Source organism: Calidris pugnax, unplaced genomic scaffold, assembly GCF_001431845.1.
Source record: "Calidris pugnax isolate Ruff unplaced genomic scaffold, ASM143184v1 scaffold42, whole genome shotgun sequence".
NCBI classification, from domain to species: domain Eukaryota; kingdom Metazoa; phylum Chordata; class Aves; order Charadriiformes; family Scolopacidae; genus Calidris; species Calidris pugnax.
In genome coordinates, this window is record NW_015090920.1 from 13,971,502 (window position 1) to 13,989,964 (window position 18,463).

The 18,463-nt window shown below is 37.6% G+C and overlaps 1 protein-coding gene across 2 annotated transcripts; it reads left to right on the forward strand.

The window, feature by feature from the left end:
- Nucleotides 1–37: 37 nt before the first annotated feature.
- On the forward strand, nucleotides 38–18,256 carry BBS7 (Bardet-Biedl syndrome 7). Of its 2 annotated transcripts, none has more exons than XM_014950096.1 (19): nucleotides 38–122; nucleotides 349–414; nucleotides 1,056–1,118; nucleotides 1,912–2,087; nucleotides 2,674–2,860; nucleotides 3,537–3,609; nucleotides 4,575–4,691; nucleotides 5,451–5,581; nucleotides 6,312–6,396; nucleotides 7,808–7,910; nucleotides 8,479–8,671; nucleotides 10,159–10,233; nucleotides 11,323–11,388; nucleotides 13,484–13,623; nucleotides 14,593–14,757; nucleotides 15,868–15,977; nucleotides 16,081–16,184; nucleotides 16,796–16,919; nucleotides 17,939–18,256. In XM_014950096.1, exons 1-19 carry the CDS (start codon nucleotides 87–89, stop codon nucleotides 18,073–18,075), a joined length of 2,151 nt encoding a protein of 716 aa, XP_014805582.1. In that variant the 5' UTR covers nucleotides 38–86; the 3' UTR covers nucleotides 18,076–18,256. The 2 variants fall into 2 exon arrangements, with proteins under 2 accessions (XP_014805582.1, XP_014805583.1); XM_014950097.1 differs by having other exon boundaries at nucleotides 45–122; nucleotides 349–475.
- Nucleotides 18,257–18,463: the final 207 nt, after the last annotated feature.

An 18,463-nucleotide genomic window follows, 5' to 3' on the forward strand; every position in this document is an offset into this window, starting at 1 on the left:
GCCAATGGGAAGGCGGCTGGCGGCCATGTCGGTTGCCGCGGTAACGGGAGCGGCGGGGCCCGGGTGGGATCGGCTCACCGGGCGCCATGGAGCTCAGCCTGGCCCGCGTCGACTACCTGCAGGTATGAGCGGGCCGGAACGGCGGCGAGTGGGCTGGGACGGCGGGGCCAGAAGCCCGGAAGAGGGTCCCGGTGCTCTGGGAGGCGGGGTTGGGGCGGGAGGCGCCTCCCGGTGGGACCGGGGCCGGGCCGGCTTCTGCTAGAGCCGTCTGAGGCGGGACGGGGAACGCATCCCCCCGGGTATACCGGCGGGCTGGTGGGCCCGGTTAACGGTCGTGTCTTCCGACAGGTGGGAGTGACGGCTCAGAAGACGATGAGGCTGCTTCCCGCCTCCGGGAGAAAGGCCACGCAGAAGGTAGCGGCTGTGGGCCCCGTCGGCAGCGTCCCGGCCTTCCTCCCTGTCAGCCGGCTATGGGGTATCGTCGGGGGGTGTCTCGGAGGGAAGAAGCCTCGGGAAAAACAAAACCCCCCCAAAAAGTTTGAATTTTGTCTTTGGAAAACTTTCAGGACCAGTAGGGAGTTGTCAAAACTTAAGGCATTGCTGAAAACCACAGCCTGTTGCTCTGTCTCCATGTTGCTAACACCCAAGATTAAATATCTCTTTCTCAGTTTTCCGCAGTACAGCTTCAAGCTAAGGAGACTCAAATAGGAAAACAGAATAGAAACAACAGTGCGTTGTTTTAATGACCCATTCTCGATAGGAAAACACAGCTCTTCCCAAATCCCCCTTTGTGGTGTGTTCCCCCCATGGCTGCCAGCGTTTACAACTAGAAGCAGAAAAAGGACTCTAAATGCTGTCACTTCAATTACTGTTCTAAGGCCTTAGTGTCCTAGCTATAGTAGTTTATCTAGCTTTTCTACATCTAGCTATGTAAATTAAGTACTGCAGAATTTAAAATATTTAAATGGAGGAAAATAGGACTGATACAGAAAAAGCATTATTTAAAAAATATTTATGCCCATAATAAAAAATAACAATGTATTATACTCTTGAAGGTGGTTGTTGGAGATCAGGATGGGGTCGTTACGTGTTTTGGCATAAAAAAAGGGGAAGCTGTGGTAAGTGGAAATGTACCATTTTAGAATTTTATGTTTTAAATATTCTTCCTAATGAACTTTGAAAGTCTGTTTTTATTGACATGGGAAATAAGATGCCTGTGGATGGTGTCTAGGTAGGGCTGTGGACTGATACCTAGCTGTGATGAGGCCATGCTCATTTCATGCCTGGACAAGCACATGGTCCTCCACGGTTGTAGGGTCAGATACTAGTGTGTATGATCACAAAAACAGTAAGTTTAACAGCTTTTGCATTGCAGTTCAGTTGGGCTTAAGTTTGTAGACACACTCAGTTACTGTGACTGGACAGTGACTGCAGTGATTCACCTTAGAGGATTTTGACAAACTGATTGCTTTTTATGAGAAATAATGAGACTTATGCTCAGCTTATAAATTTATAAATTTTTTTCCCATTAAGGAAGTTCATAGCCAGCTCATAAGGTCTTCATAAAAATACAAAGAAATCTATGTAGTCTTCTGGAATAAGAATGCAGCAGTTCTAAAAAACCACAAACAAGTTACAGCTACCAGCAGTGCTTACAGTTTTCATATGGATGAATAACGATGACATAATAAAGTCTGTATAATATTTTATAGCTTTTTATATCTATTCATGTATAAAATGCTTGATTGCTTTGTGATTTTGAAGAGAAATGTTCAGGTTATTTTTGTCTGCATGTAATTAATAATATCCTTAGTTATGCCAGAAATTTTAAAACAAATTTATTATCCTTTATATTAAAAGATTACCATAAGTACGATATTGTGATGATGAAAATTGCTTTTCTGTTTACAGCCAGTCTTCAAGACGCTGCCAGGCCAAAAAATTTCAAGATTGGAGCTGGGAGGAGCTCTTAATACACCACAGGAGAAAATTTTTGTGGCTACAGGATCAGAAGTTAGAGGTTTCACAAAAAGAGGGAAGCAGTTTCTTTCATTTGAAACTAACCTTACTGAAAGCATCAAAGCTATGTGCGTATCTTTTATATTTCTTTATAGCCATAGCAAATTGTTAGTTCATGTAGGTAACACTAAGTGCTAGTCCAGCTTCAGCTTGTGCTATGGCGTGTAGGAAGGAACTTAGAAAATCACGGTGAAGTTTAGAAAGTGAAGAAGGGGGTTTGGGAGGGATCTGGAGGTGCTCACATCAGTGCAAATGCAGGTGAGCAGGATTATTGCCATAATGTATCAATGTATCATGTCCATATACCCTTCCTGTAGCAGAACAGGAATTTTTTTTTTCTTTTTGGATCGTGATATAAGATGCTGCCATATATAAACTGTCTTGAGAGAAAGTAATATTATGAAATTATATTAATGAAATGACTGTAAAGATATTCTTGGGATTGATGTGAAGGCAAAACAGGAAATTTGTGAGCTATAGAAATCATACATCTTTAACGTTTGTAAGAAACTTTTTTTTAATAGCTGGACCAGCTTGCAGGACCCACTAATGCCCGGAATCTGCAAGCAGAAGTGCACATGTCTAGTAGGGCTAAAAGGCTGTCACTGTAACTATACTGGGAAAATGCTACAAGAAGTGTTTTCTTTTTCTCAGGCATATTTCGGGAGCAGATCTCTTTCTTTGTGCAAGCTATATCTATAACCATTACTGCGACTGCAAAGACCAGCACTACTACCTATCAGGAGATAAAATCAATGATGTTCTCTGCCTTCCTGTAGATAAAGTGAATTGTATTACACCAGTACTTGCATGTCAGGATAGAGTCCTCAGAGTTTTACAGGTTAAAATACTTGCTTTTTTCTGTTTTATATATTGATGTCATGGAATTGAACTAATTCTTAAGGGAATCAGCATATCAACCTGACTTAAATATCATAAGGATAAGAATACTTTATCTCACTTGGCAGTGTTACCGTCTATAATGCTGGTACATTATTTTTTTTAAAGCAAAATTGTGATTGTAAATTTGCAAAATGATGATTAATAAAATAAATAGACTTTGGAAGTCATAGGAGGAAGTAGGTAACATTGGTCTCTTCTAACTAAAAGTGTTCATATAAGGGAATTAAATGTCTAAGTCTTTATCGGTTGGAAATTCTTGCTCTCACAAATTATTGTCATGACAAGTCTGAGTAATATTAAATGGTTTAACAAATTTATTTGCCAGACAAATTTGCAGATTATTTTTACTAATAACACATTTCAACATGTTATATAAACTTCACTCTGTTTTGGCTTAGAAATGTTTCTCCCATAGGTATTGGGAGTTTGTATAAGTGAAGTATATCTGTTACTGTTATGCATAATAATTTTGTCCTTATGCTCGAGGGGTTTTGGTCTGGTTTGGTTTGTGGTCAGTTTTTGGGTTGGTTGGTGTGGTTTTGTTTGGTATTTTCAGTTTGTTTGTCTTGGATTTTTTAGTAAAACTCTTTCAAGATAGTTCTCCTTGTCTGTAGGGATCCGATTTACTATATGAAGTAGAAGTTCCTGGACCACCTACAGTTCTTGCTCTAAGCAATGGAAATGGGGGTAAGAAGATTTTGAATATAAATATAACTAAAAAATATTATTTTATTATATTTTTAAGATTTTATTGCTTGAATTTGTTAATTACATTTTGCTTTGATTTTTAAGCTGTTAAAAATGTGGCAGAAAACTATGTGAAGTCAGTTCTTACACACAAATAAATATATACACACATGCATACGACTGTTTTAGTTCTAAATTATATTCACATATATAAATTATATACATTATGTTATATATAAATTATATTCAAAGCCTCTTACAAGAGTAGCGAGCTATAAGGCAGTCTCATTGTGTAATTAGGAACTGGACTTTTGGGGGCCTTTTCAAAGTTCTGGGTTTGGGTTTCTCTTGCACATGGATTTCCATAACTAGAATCACTAGTTGCTTCCATCCAATGGATGGATGAGAATATTGTGCAGAGCACACGTAAACTAAAACTGTGGAAGGATCAATCTTAAAATAGTTTGATCATCCTTCTTGCTAATCTCTTCTAACCTCATAGAAATCGCTTTAGTGTGTTAATCTGGTGCTTAATTTAGTTTCAGTTAGGTTGTGTGACAGTGATGTTCAGAGCTGGTTTTGAAAAATAGTTCTTACTTGCTTAAGTCTCAGCACAACATTCACCATTGGATGCCTGTTCTGAATGAATCTCTCTGTTTCTCTTCTGTAAAGGCAATTTAATAGCCTATCTTTCCTGAAATTTCAAGTATTTGATTATGAATGATTTGGACTCCAGGTCAGGGTGGCATTCATACACAGAAGACTGTTAGCCATGAAGAACATGGCTATCAGAACAAGTGCAGTTTTCCTGTATTTTTTAAAGCATGACAGCTCTGTCACCCAATGTTAATGTCCGCATTTTCTTTTTCCCTTGGGTGGTAGAGTGTAATTACACAATACTTTTAATTCTTTTTTAGATTAAAGCACTTGATTTTATAAATTCTCAACTAAGTTTGTGTGTTTAGGTGATTCTGGAGAAGAAATTGTGTATGGAACTTCTGATGGTAAATTGGGTCTCATCCAGATTACTGGTTCCAAGCCTATACCTAAGTGGGAAATTGGAAATGAAAAAAAGAGAGGAGGTATGTGTCTCAGTTGCTCGTTCTTTAGCTTTCCAGCATATCTGAGGCTTTATTACAAGTATGATAATCAGGAAATCTTATTCATAGATATTTTGAAGGCATATTGTAATTCTGTCAGTATGTGATATTAATGTGTGTAAGGTCTCCCTCATTCTTCTGATTCTCTTATAAAGAATTCTAATCAGTTTGTCTTGCTTTGGGTTTTCTTTTTGTATTCTTTCCAGTACTTTAGTATACTTTTGGTTTTACAGTGTTTTTAAAGTGACAGTCTCTTACAAAATAGTAAATTGATTCATTTATGATTACTTGAGATTTTTATCATTTTTCTAAGTGCAAATATACCTGCCAGGTTTTTCAGATGTTTAGTACTCTTAAAGTTTCTTCAGAGGAGAGGTTAGCATCCTCCCTCCAAGAATTTTTTTTTTTTTTTTGAAAAATTTCATTGTAAGGGTTTTTGTCTGAGGATGGGATAAGGCCTTCACAAAAGCTCCATATTGAGACTTAATTGGTCAGAACATAATACAACATTTTCCCTGTTCTTTATATTCTATATTCTAACAGTAAAACCCCCTGTGCGAGCCTAACCTCGGGCACAGGTGAGAGACTTCAGCCCTCTAGTGGACACATCCAGAAATAGCATTAATAAAACCTTAAAAGCCGACCAAGAATCTCTTTCTATGTAATTGAATGTGGCCTGTGTATCATTGTGTCATAAACAAATAAAGATGAAGTAAGCTGTTTTGTTTTCTTTTTCGTTAGGTATCTTATGTATTGATAGTTTTGACATTCTGGGAGATGGAGTTAAAGAATTACTTGTTGGACGAGATGATGGAGCGCTAGAAATCTATAACTTTGAGAGTGCAGATGATCCTGGCCTGCGATATGATCATGTAAGCCCTATTCATTCATCATACTCTTCCTTGATGGAAAAAAATGATTTTTTTGTTTAAAAAAAGAAGCTATATTCCAAAGCTTAATGTATATGCGAGATCATTGCTATGAAAATGTGGGGTTTGTTTTTAATTTGAGCTTTGTGATATGACAGTATAAACTTCAAAGCAACATCGTAATATTTAAGAACCACAAAGTGAAATACCGTGATTTAAGAAAAAATGAAAATAGCGTAGAGGGTGTGTTAAAGCTCTGGCTTTGTTGACTACTGAAGTCTCTCCTTGGTGAAGCCTAATACAGCACTTCTCTCTCTAGTCTGTGTTTTACATGTAAAACAATAAATGTAAACTGTCAGGACTTTACTGAGCATAATTACTTTGGTTATGATTTGTTTAAAATAGTGGATTTGAGCCATAGTGACTTTTTCAGCTTTCAGTCAGATTAGTAATTCCTCCTGGAGAAGTGTTGTCCATCAGTGTTTTGCTTTAAACTGCTTTTTAGTGTCTTTGTTATGCACAGTAGAATCAGAATACATTTGTTAAAACACCCTGATTTAGCTGTAATAGTCATCACCTGGCTTACTCTTTTGTAGATATTGTGCATCTAAGTAGGTATTTTGTCACGCAGATAGAAGGGAGAGCATGACTCTTAAAACCCCCACAAAAAAACCCAAAACGTCTAAAATGAGTGCAGTGACATTTCCTTCTGCTTGAATGTATTTATTTTAAGGCTTTGTCAGAGAGCATTGCATCAATCCAGGGTGGCTGTGTAGGAAAAGATGGGTATGATGAAATTTTAGCATCCACATACTCAGGTAAGCATCAGATGGTTTGCTCAATAGATGTCACGTGTGGTGATGTGATAAAATGAATGAGGCTATGTTGTTAGTGCAGCTCACATCTCTTAGAATTTTTATTCTGATTGGAACCAGGATAACGTTTTGTTGAAAAGATCTCTTCTAATTTAATATTTACACTTCAAAAAAATGTTTCCTATGCTTAAGCTATGTTTGTGTATTTTAAGATATTCATAATGTGTTCTGGCTGGTTTTTCTGTGGTGTGGACTGCTGCCTAACTGTGATGAAGTAATGAATATGTTATATCCAAAGGAATTATTCATGGGGGCGTTTTGTATTAAAAATCTCAATAGACATGCATATCTTCTTTTTTGTTTTCCTGTCGCTTCACTAATTCCTTCCTTTTAAGCTTCATAGGGCTTTAAATGGGGTTGATTTTGCTTTAAGCAGAAAATAAGGCTTCCCCATGTGAGGCGTCTCAGCAGCCTCTCTGTAGGATTGGAGCTATTGGCCTGACTGTCACAGAGGCCACCATAAACATGTTGCATGTGGTAACTACTGGGAGCTAAAATATTCCTCAAAAAAGCAAAAGCCCATGTTCACCTGTGGGTTTTCAAAGGTAAACTCTGGTAGGATGTGCAGTAGCCTGAGTTTGGCAGATTTTGGTAACAGAGAAGTAGGGCTTAGAGCACTAAAAGTTACATTTGAAGCCTGGCAGTGTAGGACTTCTGTGGATTTTTTTTTAAAGTTCATGCCCCAGTATTGGGCTTCCTTGGTGCTTGAAGCAGATGGCTAAGGAATGTGGAAGATTGTGGACATGTCAGCTTTTATGGTGCATTTTATAATAATGCTATCGTGCTGTTTGCATGTATTAGATGAGGTAACTAGACCTATAAACACCCATTGAAGTCTGCATATCATACCTGAGGTATCAGGATATAATAAACTAGTATTTGCTTTTTAAAGTAAATGTAATTACGTAAACAAGAAGGTGGGGGTTTTTTTCCACTTCAGCTGGCAGCATTCAATCTCAAAGCACACTGTGCAGCATACAGTTTGCTATAAATGCATTGCACAAGGTTTTGTTTTGTTTTCAAATATAGTACTGCCAATTATTCAAAGTTTTGCCAGAAAAAGAGAGGTGGGGAAAAAATTAAGGGCTCAGTTAGAAACTGCTGCAGAGGGATTTACTGCTTGAAGTACTTGATGAAAAAGAATAACTAATGTTTTCTAATATGTAAACTAAGAATGAAACCCATAAAAAATCATGCTCAGTGTCTAGATTAATCCTCCAAAGAAAGGATTAAATTAAAGTCTATATTCTTTCTACCCAGCATCTGGAACAAACATCACTCCACACATACAAAAGCTGAGTGTAGGCTTTTCTTTATAGTTTATAAGGAATATAAACTTCATATATTGGTTTAGGCTGGCTGACAGGACTGACTACAGAACCTGTCCATAGAGAAGGTGGATCAGGTGAAGAACTAAAATTAAGTCAAGAAATGCAGAGCAAGATTTCATCCTTAAGGTAATTGTACTAGAAGGAAATTTAAATGGAAGAATTTAAATGTTAAAAGCTGAAATGTCATCTTTCCTTCCTATCTCACTGGATTTTCTCTATTGTTAACGTATCTAGAAGTAGATTTAAACCTTTTCAAAGTAGCAGTGAATAGCAGACTCATTTCACAGTCTCTTCTATCTTGCCTTCACACGATTATGTTTTAATGCCTTCTTCCTCAGCACCAGTAAGATAAGATTCCCTCTTCCATGCTGCTTATAGCTTCTAAGTGATGGGAGGAAAGTATTCACTAGCATATAATTCAAAATGTGTTGTGCTCTTGAAGGAAAAAAGTTGTCTTTTCCTGTAACTCGTAGAGATCTCTTTTGGCAAGGTACAGTAGCATCTCCATTTTCACGCGATATAGTTTATCTTTGTTATATTTGTGGAAAGGGGAGTCACCAGTCACTTCTGGTTGGAAAACTGTTGACATAAGATAAACATGTTGGTCTTGCAAGCTTAATCTACTTAATTTATAGGGCAGTTTTTATAGGTTTTTGGGTTTTTTAAGGCATTATATGTGGTTTTCTTTTTCTAGGAATGAATTGGAACACTTACAGATGAAAGTACTTCAGGAACGTGAAAAATACCAGCAGTCTTCTCAATCCAGTACTGCTGTTTCATCAGTACCTACCTTTAGTGTGAATGATAAGTTTACATTAAATAAGGATGATGCTAGTTACAGCCTCATCTTGGAGGTGCAGACAGCTATAGATAATGTCCTGGTACAGGTGAGTGTCGTTTTGTTCTTGATGGCTTTCTTCATGTGTAAAAAACAGTTCAGGGACTTTCTAGTTTAAAAAACCAAGTTATAATATCTTAAGTAGGCGAGGTTTTAAGTGTCTAAATTGTTCTAAGAGAGAATTGGAGCGTATAGCCTTGCAATGTTGAAGTAACTGTTGTAAATGCTTGTTAGAGAACAAACACAACTTAAACCTTTACTGAAGAGAGCAACATTACACTAACTACCAAAACAGACCAAAACGCCTGCTGTGCTAGCAGGTTTCTGTGTAACTTTTGTGCCTGTTTTCGCACGTGCCCTTCTTATTAAACAGCAGTTAACTCACTAAATCTTAAATGAGGTGCAAATTCTCACTCGCCACTTAAGTGTCCTCTGTAGTGGAAAATTAATTTTATAATGGTGTGGGCCACCTGTGTGCTTTCAGTGTGCAACAGCATCCGATTTGTGTGCAATTGGTGATAAATACTCCTGCCAAGTAGAGCGGCCTTCATTAGTTATTCCTCCTACAGCATCAGCTGAAATTAATGTTATCTTTGGTAGTCAGAAAGAGTAGTGGTACTGAATTACCTTCTTCTGGGATATGCATGGGGAGAAAAATCTGACAGGGAGGAATTTGTGAGGTGAAATTGCTGTAACTAATGGGAGAAAACTACTGTAGGTTTTTATTTTTGACTTTTTAATATAAATCTTATTTTTATTAAGGACGTTGTTAGAGCAATGCCAACCTACAGCTAATTTGCAGCTCTGTAGTATCTGCTGTTTCCATAGCTAAGTGAGGAATAATTAAATTGTTTAATCTAGCCCTGAACTTAATGTAGAGTTCAGAATTTATGGCTTTTTCTTTAAAGAAATATAAAGCAGTATCCTCTATTCCTCTACTGTGTGAAGACAATGAAACTTGAAAAATTTTTTTTAGGAAGTATGTTGTGTATTTGTCAACGTTTCCTGACACTTCTCTGAAGTTACAAAGCAGTACCAAATCAAATAGTCTCATTTTTAAATTGTTAGATTTGATTTTAATTCCAGTGAAAACACACATAGATAGGAAGTGGTCTGTGTCAGAAGCATTACTATGAGTAAAAGGATGATTAATAATTATGTAATATCATCCTTGGTTTCTTGAATGAATATTTTAATACCTGTATTAAAATAGGGAAATACTTCAATCATGACTATACGTCATGCATATGAATGAAGGATACTTTCACGTCTGACAGATAGTTACACATCTGACACAGAAGTTGTTGTAAGGCACCCGCACAAGAGTTCGGGACTCCATAAGACAATAAGAGAAAGATCATCATGTTACTCTGGGATTAAATAGTAAACTGTGTGTCTGTTAGGCTTTTACTTCTCGGATGAAGCAATCATTCCCTCTCTTTTATTAAAATAATTGATGACAGTTAAAGGACAAATGCGCTAGAAACTGCTCAGGAACTTCAGCTCTTTATTTTTCCTTCCTCGTGTGTTCTGCAGAGCGATGTCCCAATAGACTTGCTGGACGTGGATAAAAATTCTGCTGTTGTTAGTTTTAGCAGCTGCGATTCTGAGGTAAGTGAAACAAAAGAGGTTATATTTATAGAGATCACATGATGGTATTTCTTAATACTGTATATTAAAAATAGAGTTTGGATGTATGTATTTGTAATTTTGTAAATTTCAATATATTGAGCTAAACTACTCATTTGGTAATTTTGGAGAGCTCAGATTTGTTAGAAATACTGGAGAATTAGGAGTTAGCGGCAAGTCCTGACATAGGGCAAAGCTAAATATGTGCAAAACAATCCAGAAGCAACAGCTCTTGTGCTTTTTTTCTTGCCTGGTCAAGAGTGTGAAAGACACATTCAGTATTGCTCTCTTCTCTGGATTTGCCAGTGGCACATATATTTACTTCAAAGTAATTTGGGTGAAGAACATTCTGTTCCTTCCTTACTGTGTCTCTTAAAAATCACTTTAGAACGGGAAAATTCTGCTGTGTGGGGAGGCGTATGTTTAAGTGGATTTTTTGTATAATAATTATAAACTTAAAGAATTACTAACAATGCTTAAGGCCGGGGGGGAAATCCAGAAACTACCTGAGCATTACGAAAATCTTCTGTGAAGTCCTTTTCCTTATAACAATCCTCTAAGTATTTTACTTTTAAGAACTGAATTTGCACATCATTTGTCTCCCCTGGAGCTTTCAGAAATCAACTTTTTATTTTAAGTTTTTTATAATTCATGATGATTAATTTATCTTTTTTGTTGTTGTGTTTTCTTACTGATCTTATTTTAGATTTTGGATGTTGAACTAATATTGCAGATAGATGAGTGGGGCAGACTGACAGATGCATTCTTCAGATGAAAAATAGATATCTATATAATTTTTATGGTGGTATTAAAGAGTATAAGATGATTTAGTTGCTTTCTTCTTATACAGAGAAGTTTTTTGAATTCTACGGTCATTAAAATTAATTTGAATACTTTAGGGAACCAGAGATTACTTTTTGTATTTAACTTTTGTGAAGAAGCTGTACGTAAATAGCAAAAACTTTACTGTACATGTCTGCACTTAAAACAGACCAGTAGAACTTTGAAACTTTTATGAATCCACAGACCTGTTTTGTCTTATTTTTCTGGGGTTTTTTTTGCTGTTTACAGCCAAATAGCAACTTTCTTCTTGCGACTTACCGATGCCAAGCAAATACTACGAGACTTGAACTTAAGGTAAAATGCTCCAATATATTTTCCATAATTAATGTTTTATGTAGATATCTGCTTAGGAATGGAGAGATCTCTACCTGGGCTGACTGCTCAGCCAGAGAAAATGATCACTCCAGTTTCTACTGCTGATTGTTTCCTGAGAACCTTCTAGTCCAGGGCTTGTGTTCCTTGATATTGTCTGTAGGGTTTCTAAAGACTTCTAAAATGTGTTACTTCAGAGGAGAGCCTGGGGTCCTCCTTCAGTGTCCCTGAGATGAAAGCAATGGGGGAACCACAGACTGTGAAAATACTTGATTCTGGAGACTGTGTGTGGGATGTGAAGTGGAGAGAGGCGTGGGAAAGCAAGCTCTGGCACTGTTTGTCCTCGGAAGTGTTTAAAGGAAGTTACACTGGGAAGTAACCGGGGAATATACACTGGATTTGTATTTTGGAGGGGAAGCAAATCCAGTCATTCCATGCTTATACTAAAGGCATGTGAATGTTTTGGAGTTTAACAAATCCACCAAATTCACACGTTTGTGGCTATGACCAGGGGAAATAATGGAGGAAATCATGATTAGGAAAATCCTCAAGATGCACACAGGCTCTAGGTTTTCTCTCTGTGTAGTCACCTCGCACTGTAGCCTCCTAATGCGATACGTCTGTGTTTATGTAAAACTCTCAGCCAATAGATTATCATTAGAAAGTTAAGCCTGCATAAGATGCATCAAATGTGAGGAAGTTGGGGGTGGTTATCTGTTTTTTGGTGAAGTTGCAATACTGGACCTAGTGTACAGAACTAAGATTCTTATTTCCCTTCTTAAAACACTATTAGTTTGCTTATTGATTCTGAGCAGATCACTTTATCTCCCTATATCCCAGTTCTCTTCTATTTCAATGTAGGGAAATGACCCTGGCCACCTTTACTGTTGAAAATACTAGGTAAAGAATAAATAATACAAGAAAAATGAATCAAATGCATTCATGACACACAAAAAGAGGGTGGATTTTTTTTCTCTCCCACTAAAAACATTTATAAACTTACCCTTGTGTGTCATCAGAGTGCAGTGTGTCATCGAAAACACTGTACTATCACTCCTGTGTTTGGATCCTGACGCGGTGGATTCTATCTGCACAGTTTCTACTGCCACCTTGCTGCAATATATTGAGGATCTCCAGTGATTTGCACTTGCCACCTGGAGTTCACTCTCTTTTTAGATTTTGTCTGTGCACATGCAGACGGTACAACTTTTAAGTTTTGGTGATTTTATTTCCAAACAGAACTCTTTACTAACTTATTTTTATTAGGAATGTTGAAGTGGATGTCTTCCTGCAAAACACTGCCTTTTGAGTTCTGAGATCCTATAAAATAGGGGACATAATCAAGGTTGTAAAGCAAATCCATACTCTGATTTGCTCTTTTGTTTGTGTAAAGCTGTTTCAGTAGCTCCTCTGCCTATTTTCACAGCTGTGTTGGTGCTATAGGTGGGACACTCCTGTTTCTTCTCAGTTCTGTGTGAGTGGCAGATGTTTTAGTGCAGTCTGTGTAACTGGTCTCAGCAGAGAAGTGATTGACACATTGCTGTCAATCCTCAGAGGCATGGAGAGTGCGTACTGTACCTTGAAGGTGTTTGTACATCCTGCTTGAACTTAATTCTGGCCTCTTAACTTTTCCAAAAATAGCTTAGGGACAACTTTGCTATGAAGAGATGAACACGTATTTTGAAATTCAGTTTACTCTTCTAAATTCCTTGTTCTATTCTTTGCTGCCAACTGCTATGGAAAGTATTTTTTCCCTAATTAAAAAAAAAATGGGGCCACTGAAGAATTAGAAGCAAGTTACAGAACTTTTATTTTAACTGATCAGAATTTAAGTTAGCAGGTTTTCTTTTCTTAGTATGTCATTCATCTAATGTAGCAGCACTTCATGGGACACTGCTTCATCTAGTTTTAAAACATTTGTGATCTGTTCTATTTATAGTGGCATTATCGAGTAAATATAGTACTCTAAATATCCTTGAAATACTACATTCTTTAACATATTTTGACGTGCCACAAATCATGGTAAATTAATCCTTTCCCTTTGGTTTTTGGGGTTTTTTTGCTTTTATTTCTGCAGGTTCGATCGATTGAAGGACAGTATGGGACACTTCAAGCGTATGTAACTCCAAGAATTCAACCAAAAACCTGCCAAGTTCATCAATATCAAATTAAACCCCTTTCGCTTCATCAGAGAACTCATTCTATTGACCATGACAGGTATTTGCAAAGAAAAATCAATGCCTTTTTCTCTTGAAAAACTGACAAAATCCAGCTGAAACAACATTTACTCTATAAACTTAAGTACATCTTTTCTAACCAGTAACCAACAATTTTGAGCCTGTAGTTCCTTTTTATGGGTTTTCTGACAGAAAATGTGGATTTAATGGGTTCCTGCTTTGCTTGCCGTTCTTTATCCTTGTTTTCAGATTATTTTTCATAATAACCTGGGTTATAGTGCAGCCCCATGTGTAAGTAGAGCTGAGGGTGTGGTAGAAAGGAAACTCCCTTACTGTCAGGAACCACGGTCTTCTCAGTTTCAGCCTCATTTTCCTCTCCACCCTTTTAATGCAATTCTTTCCCATAGCTAATTTGGCACCAAGACTCCTTTTGCCCCTCATTCCTCCGCTAGGAACCTACTATTTTATGCAATTTCTACTCGATTTTTTCCCGCCTCAATGAACATCTTGTGTTCCTTGCTTCAAAACAGAACTGAAGGAGGGAAGGAATTACACCAAATGCTTTTACTTAATGTGCAAATGAGCTGCCATTATGCTCTGCCTGCGGTTGACAGCAGGGGAGACTGTTGAGGCTTTTAGTCATATTTGCAGTGTTGTCAGTTACTTGCTTTTGTATTAAGTTTCAGGTTTAACAACTTGAAATGGGATACCTCAAAAACTTCCAATTAGTTTCTTAACCAGCTCTGACATGCCTACCATGAGATAAAACTTGAATGTACCCGTAGCTTTTTGTCTTGAAAAACAGAAAAGCAGAATTAATTTGTAATACATAACTACACAGCAAGATAGGTGACATTTTACTGGGTGTTGATCAAAAGGAAACCACCGTGTCAAACTAAACCTTCTTCCATGTGGATAACCAGTGCACTGATAGTGCCCTTCCTTCATAACTGTTAACCTTTTTTTTGTCTTTTTTTCTTTCTTTTTTTTTAATTTCATAATGATACAGACCCATGAATACCCTGACGCTCAAAGGCCAGTTTAGTTTTGCTGAAATTCACTCCTGGGTTGCGTTTTGCTTGCCTGAAGTGCCTGAAAAGACTCCTGCTGGAGAGAGTGTCACCTTTTATTTTCAGAACACCTTCCTGGGTACACAGCTTGAAAGTACATACAGGTAAAATACAAATACTGAAGTGCAATGTGACTATGCTGGGGCTTTTGTCTTTTTCATTCTTGACCAGTCTGCAAGTGTGTTTCACACCCATACTGCTGTTCATCTCTCCACCCACAGCCCCATCAAAACTCCCATTAAAGAGAACAGGAATCTTTCCTAAACAGGATTGTCAAACGTTACCAGGGTGAGCACTATCCAGTAATGACACAACCTATAATTTGAATAGGGGTTTTCTCGAAGTTGGTCCAAAAAACAAAATTGCCAGGGAGGAAAGCAATATGTTGTTAGGATGGTGGCTTGCTTTTCGAATTTAAAGAACCTAGTTACTAATGTAGTGAAATTATTTTGTAATACCTGTTGTTTTTTAACTTCCTTGTTTTTTGTACTGAGGAGCAGAAATAACTTAAAAGGCATATAATACTCATGCAAGCAAAGTTGTGAATAAGCATTATGCTGAAAACCTTCTTTTTCTGCAACTTCTATTAGGCAAATATTATTTCTGTGTTTAATACTCTATTCTCAAATCAATTAGTTACATCATTTGCTGAAGGAAGATACATGTCCACCTGAAAATGGAACTGTAAAAAGGGGAAAAAAATAATTGCTGTAATTATAGATTCCAACCTGCTCCCAGCCTACCATACGTATTGTCTACTCATCATGTAGAAAGCTGTTGGGTGGTGTATTCTGGGGGAGCAGCAGGAGAGTGTTTTTTCTCCCTTCTGGTATTGAAGCTTGCTGTTTGGCTTCAAGGTATTGCAGCGATAAAACTTAGGAGGAGTAAATACAGTAAGACATCTTGCTTGTGTAACATTAGTGCCGTACAATAAAGATAACTGCTTTGTGTGTACCTGAGATTTGTGTATACTGCTTGGTCTGATTTACTGGAACAAACTGTTGTCTGACAAGGTTACAGTGGGAATAGGGAAGGAGGGAATAGGATAAGTGTGTACACAGCCACCTGGTATATGGAGAATCATTAGGACCTCTAAAAAGGTTTGTCTTCCATTTGGGCATTAATTTACAGACCTTCTATTTTATCATAGGGACAAGTCTAATGCATGCATATGTGTTTAAGTTGGTTCATTTAAAGTTTTTCTTCCTTCACAGAAAAGGTGAGGGATGTTTTAAGTCTGACAACATTTCTACAATATCCATCCTAAAAGATGTGCTTTCCAAAGAGGCTACTAAAAGGAAGATTAATCTCAACATATCATATGGTAAAACTTTCTTCTCTATTTTTCTGTCCTTAATGTAATTTTATATTCTTATCAATAAGTAGCATTAATTTGCTTGTTGGGTTTTTCTTTTTACTCCCTACAGACATAAATGAAGAATCTGTGAGGCACACATTAAAGCTTATCCACCCTAAATTAGAGTATCAGCAGCTGTTGGCCAAGAAGGTGCACTTAATAGATGCTTTGAGAGTAAGTATCTGAACTCCCGTGGAAGGATTTTTATGGGGGATTATGTTGTCAGATGGCAAGCTGTACAGCTCAAGTCAGATGTGTGTCACACTGGTATCTGTTCAGTTTCTGCTCCTAGGGCATGTATTTTTATTATCTGGTCTGATGGTAGACTGGGGCATTTTAGAAGAGGCCTTTAAAACTATTTGCTGTCACAAATTGAGTGATACTTTCAGAGTTTACTTTTACCTTCAGACTTCAGCATGTGCTACGCTTTTTAGAATTGAACTTATTCTAAAAATGAAGACATGGTGAAGGGTTTGAGCCTTCATCAGATGTGATACTGCAAGGGCTGGACTGTGGCATGATCCTGTTGTGGCAGTACTTGGAGCTGGAAGCTGTAATACCCAGGATTTTGAGAATCTCATCTATGAAGTGACAAGTAACATCTGGCATTTCATTAGAAGATTAGAAAATGAAGCACATTGAAAATAACTCTTGCTAGTTTAGAAAGGGATTGTCTTGTCTCTGAAATACTTCCTCCTGTCAGACCCAAGCTTAATTTCTTCTTGCCTTTATGCTCTTCTGATACTTAACTGCTGTTAATTCACATGATTTAAAATGTCTTTGAGGAATTGCAAGTTCATGAAGGAAACACGGACTTCCTGCTACCAGAATACCGCAGCATTTTGGAAGAGGCAGAGCAGCTGCTTGAGGAATACAAGAGACAACCTGCGCATCTCGAGAGACTTTATGGTTTGTTGATCAATCCAACATTTTATTGAAATGCAGCTTAATGTTCAGAGAGCACACTGGGTGTGACTGAAATAGTTACAAAGTTGGTTATTAGCGGAGTTGGAATAATGGGATAAGTGGGTACGCTTGGGTGGCTTCAGGACAACAGTAGGTATGTAAGGATAAATGTCTGTCTGGTCGTACAGCCAAGGCTGCGCATTTACGCAGTGGTTTTGACCATGAAAACCTGTAGTTCGAGGTGAGGCAGTAAAACCTAGCACGTCCTCAAAATGGTTTGTATGCTACTACAGACTTTGAGTAACTCTCCAAAGTTTTTCCAGAATTGTTCACCTGAGAACTTTTAAAACTGATTTGGCATCACAGGCATATCACTGAGATTGAAAAGACCAGAATTACTTGCAAGTGACTTCTCTACTTTTTTGTTTAATAGACAGCTTTTTATATTCAGATGTGCCTTGTCTTTACAGACACAATTGAGGACCATATTCAAGTTCAGGATTACGTTTAAGAATGTATACAAGTTAAATGAGTGATTAAGTTCTGGGCAGTTAAATTTTTGAAAAACATCAGAAAAACAGAGAAATGCACCTGGGGTGGGAGGGAGGCTCGTAGAAGATGATCTAATTTGTGAAGGGAATTCTGTAGCCTCCTCTGGTGTTCCCCGTACAGCTCCAGCTCAGGGAACCTCCGCCAGACACCAGCTGCAAGAAGCCCATGTAGGTACAGTGTCAGCAGGGTCCTCGCTGCCCGACCTGTGACACCCCTCCCTCCTTAGTGTTGCAGATTTTTTTTTTGTAAGGCAAAAACACACACTTTGGAATGAAGCTGGAATCTGGGGGGTTATAATGGCATTTTGGGTTTGTTTAAAAGGGGAAATTATTGCTTAAAATATGAATTTAAAAAGAGTCTTATCTCAGTCTTGAATCAACTGGAATAGTTGGTGTATAATAATGAGTTTAAAGTAGAGATACCTCATCATGAAAACAAGGCAAATAATTCCCTGGATTTTACCTTTGCAGGTATGATCACAGATCTCTTCATAGATAAATTTAAATTCAAGGGCACCAATGTGAAAACCAAAGTTCCTCTTCTTCTGGAGATTCTGGATGGCTGTGATCAAGATGGACTAATTGCTTTTTTTGAGGCTGCAGCCTGACAAGGAGCTGTTTTTTGGTTTGGTTTTTTTTTTCCATTTTAAAATCAAGGCAGTTCAATATCAAGTCTGAAACACTATTTTTTAAAAGAAAAACACTTTTACTCTTTTGTTGTACTGTCCTCTCTTAGGTTTTACTCATATTTATTAAATCCTACTGAATAAATTAGTCAACTTCAGATAAGCTGTTGTGTGTGTGTGCACTGTGCGCGGAGTTTCCATGTGGACAGTGTTCTTCAGCACTGAAGCAAACTCAATTGGATGTAAATACCAAACCTCCTTTTTGAAAAAATGCATGTTCTCAGTGCTGTTGAAGAGCAGGTCGCAGTGGTCTGTTCTCCCCGTCAGGATGTATGAAGATAATGTTATGAAGAAACCAGACTCGGGAGAA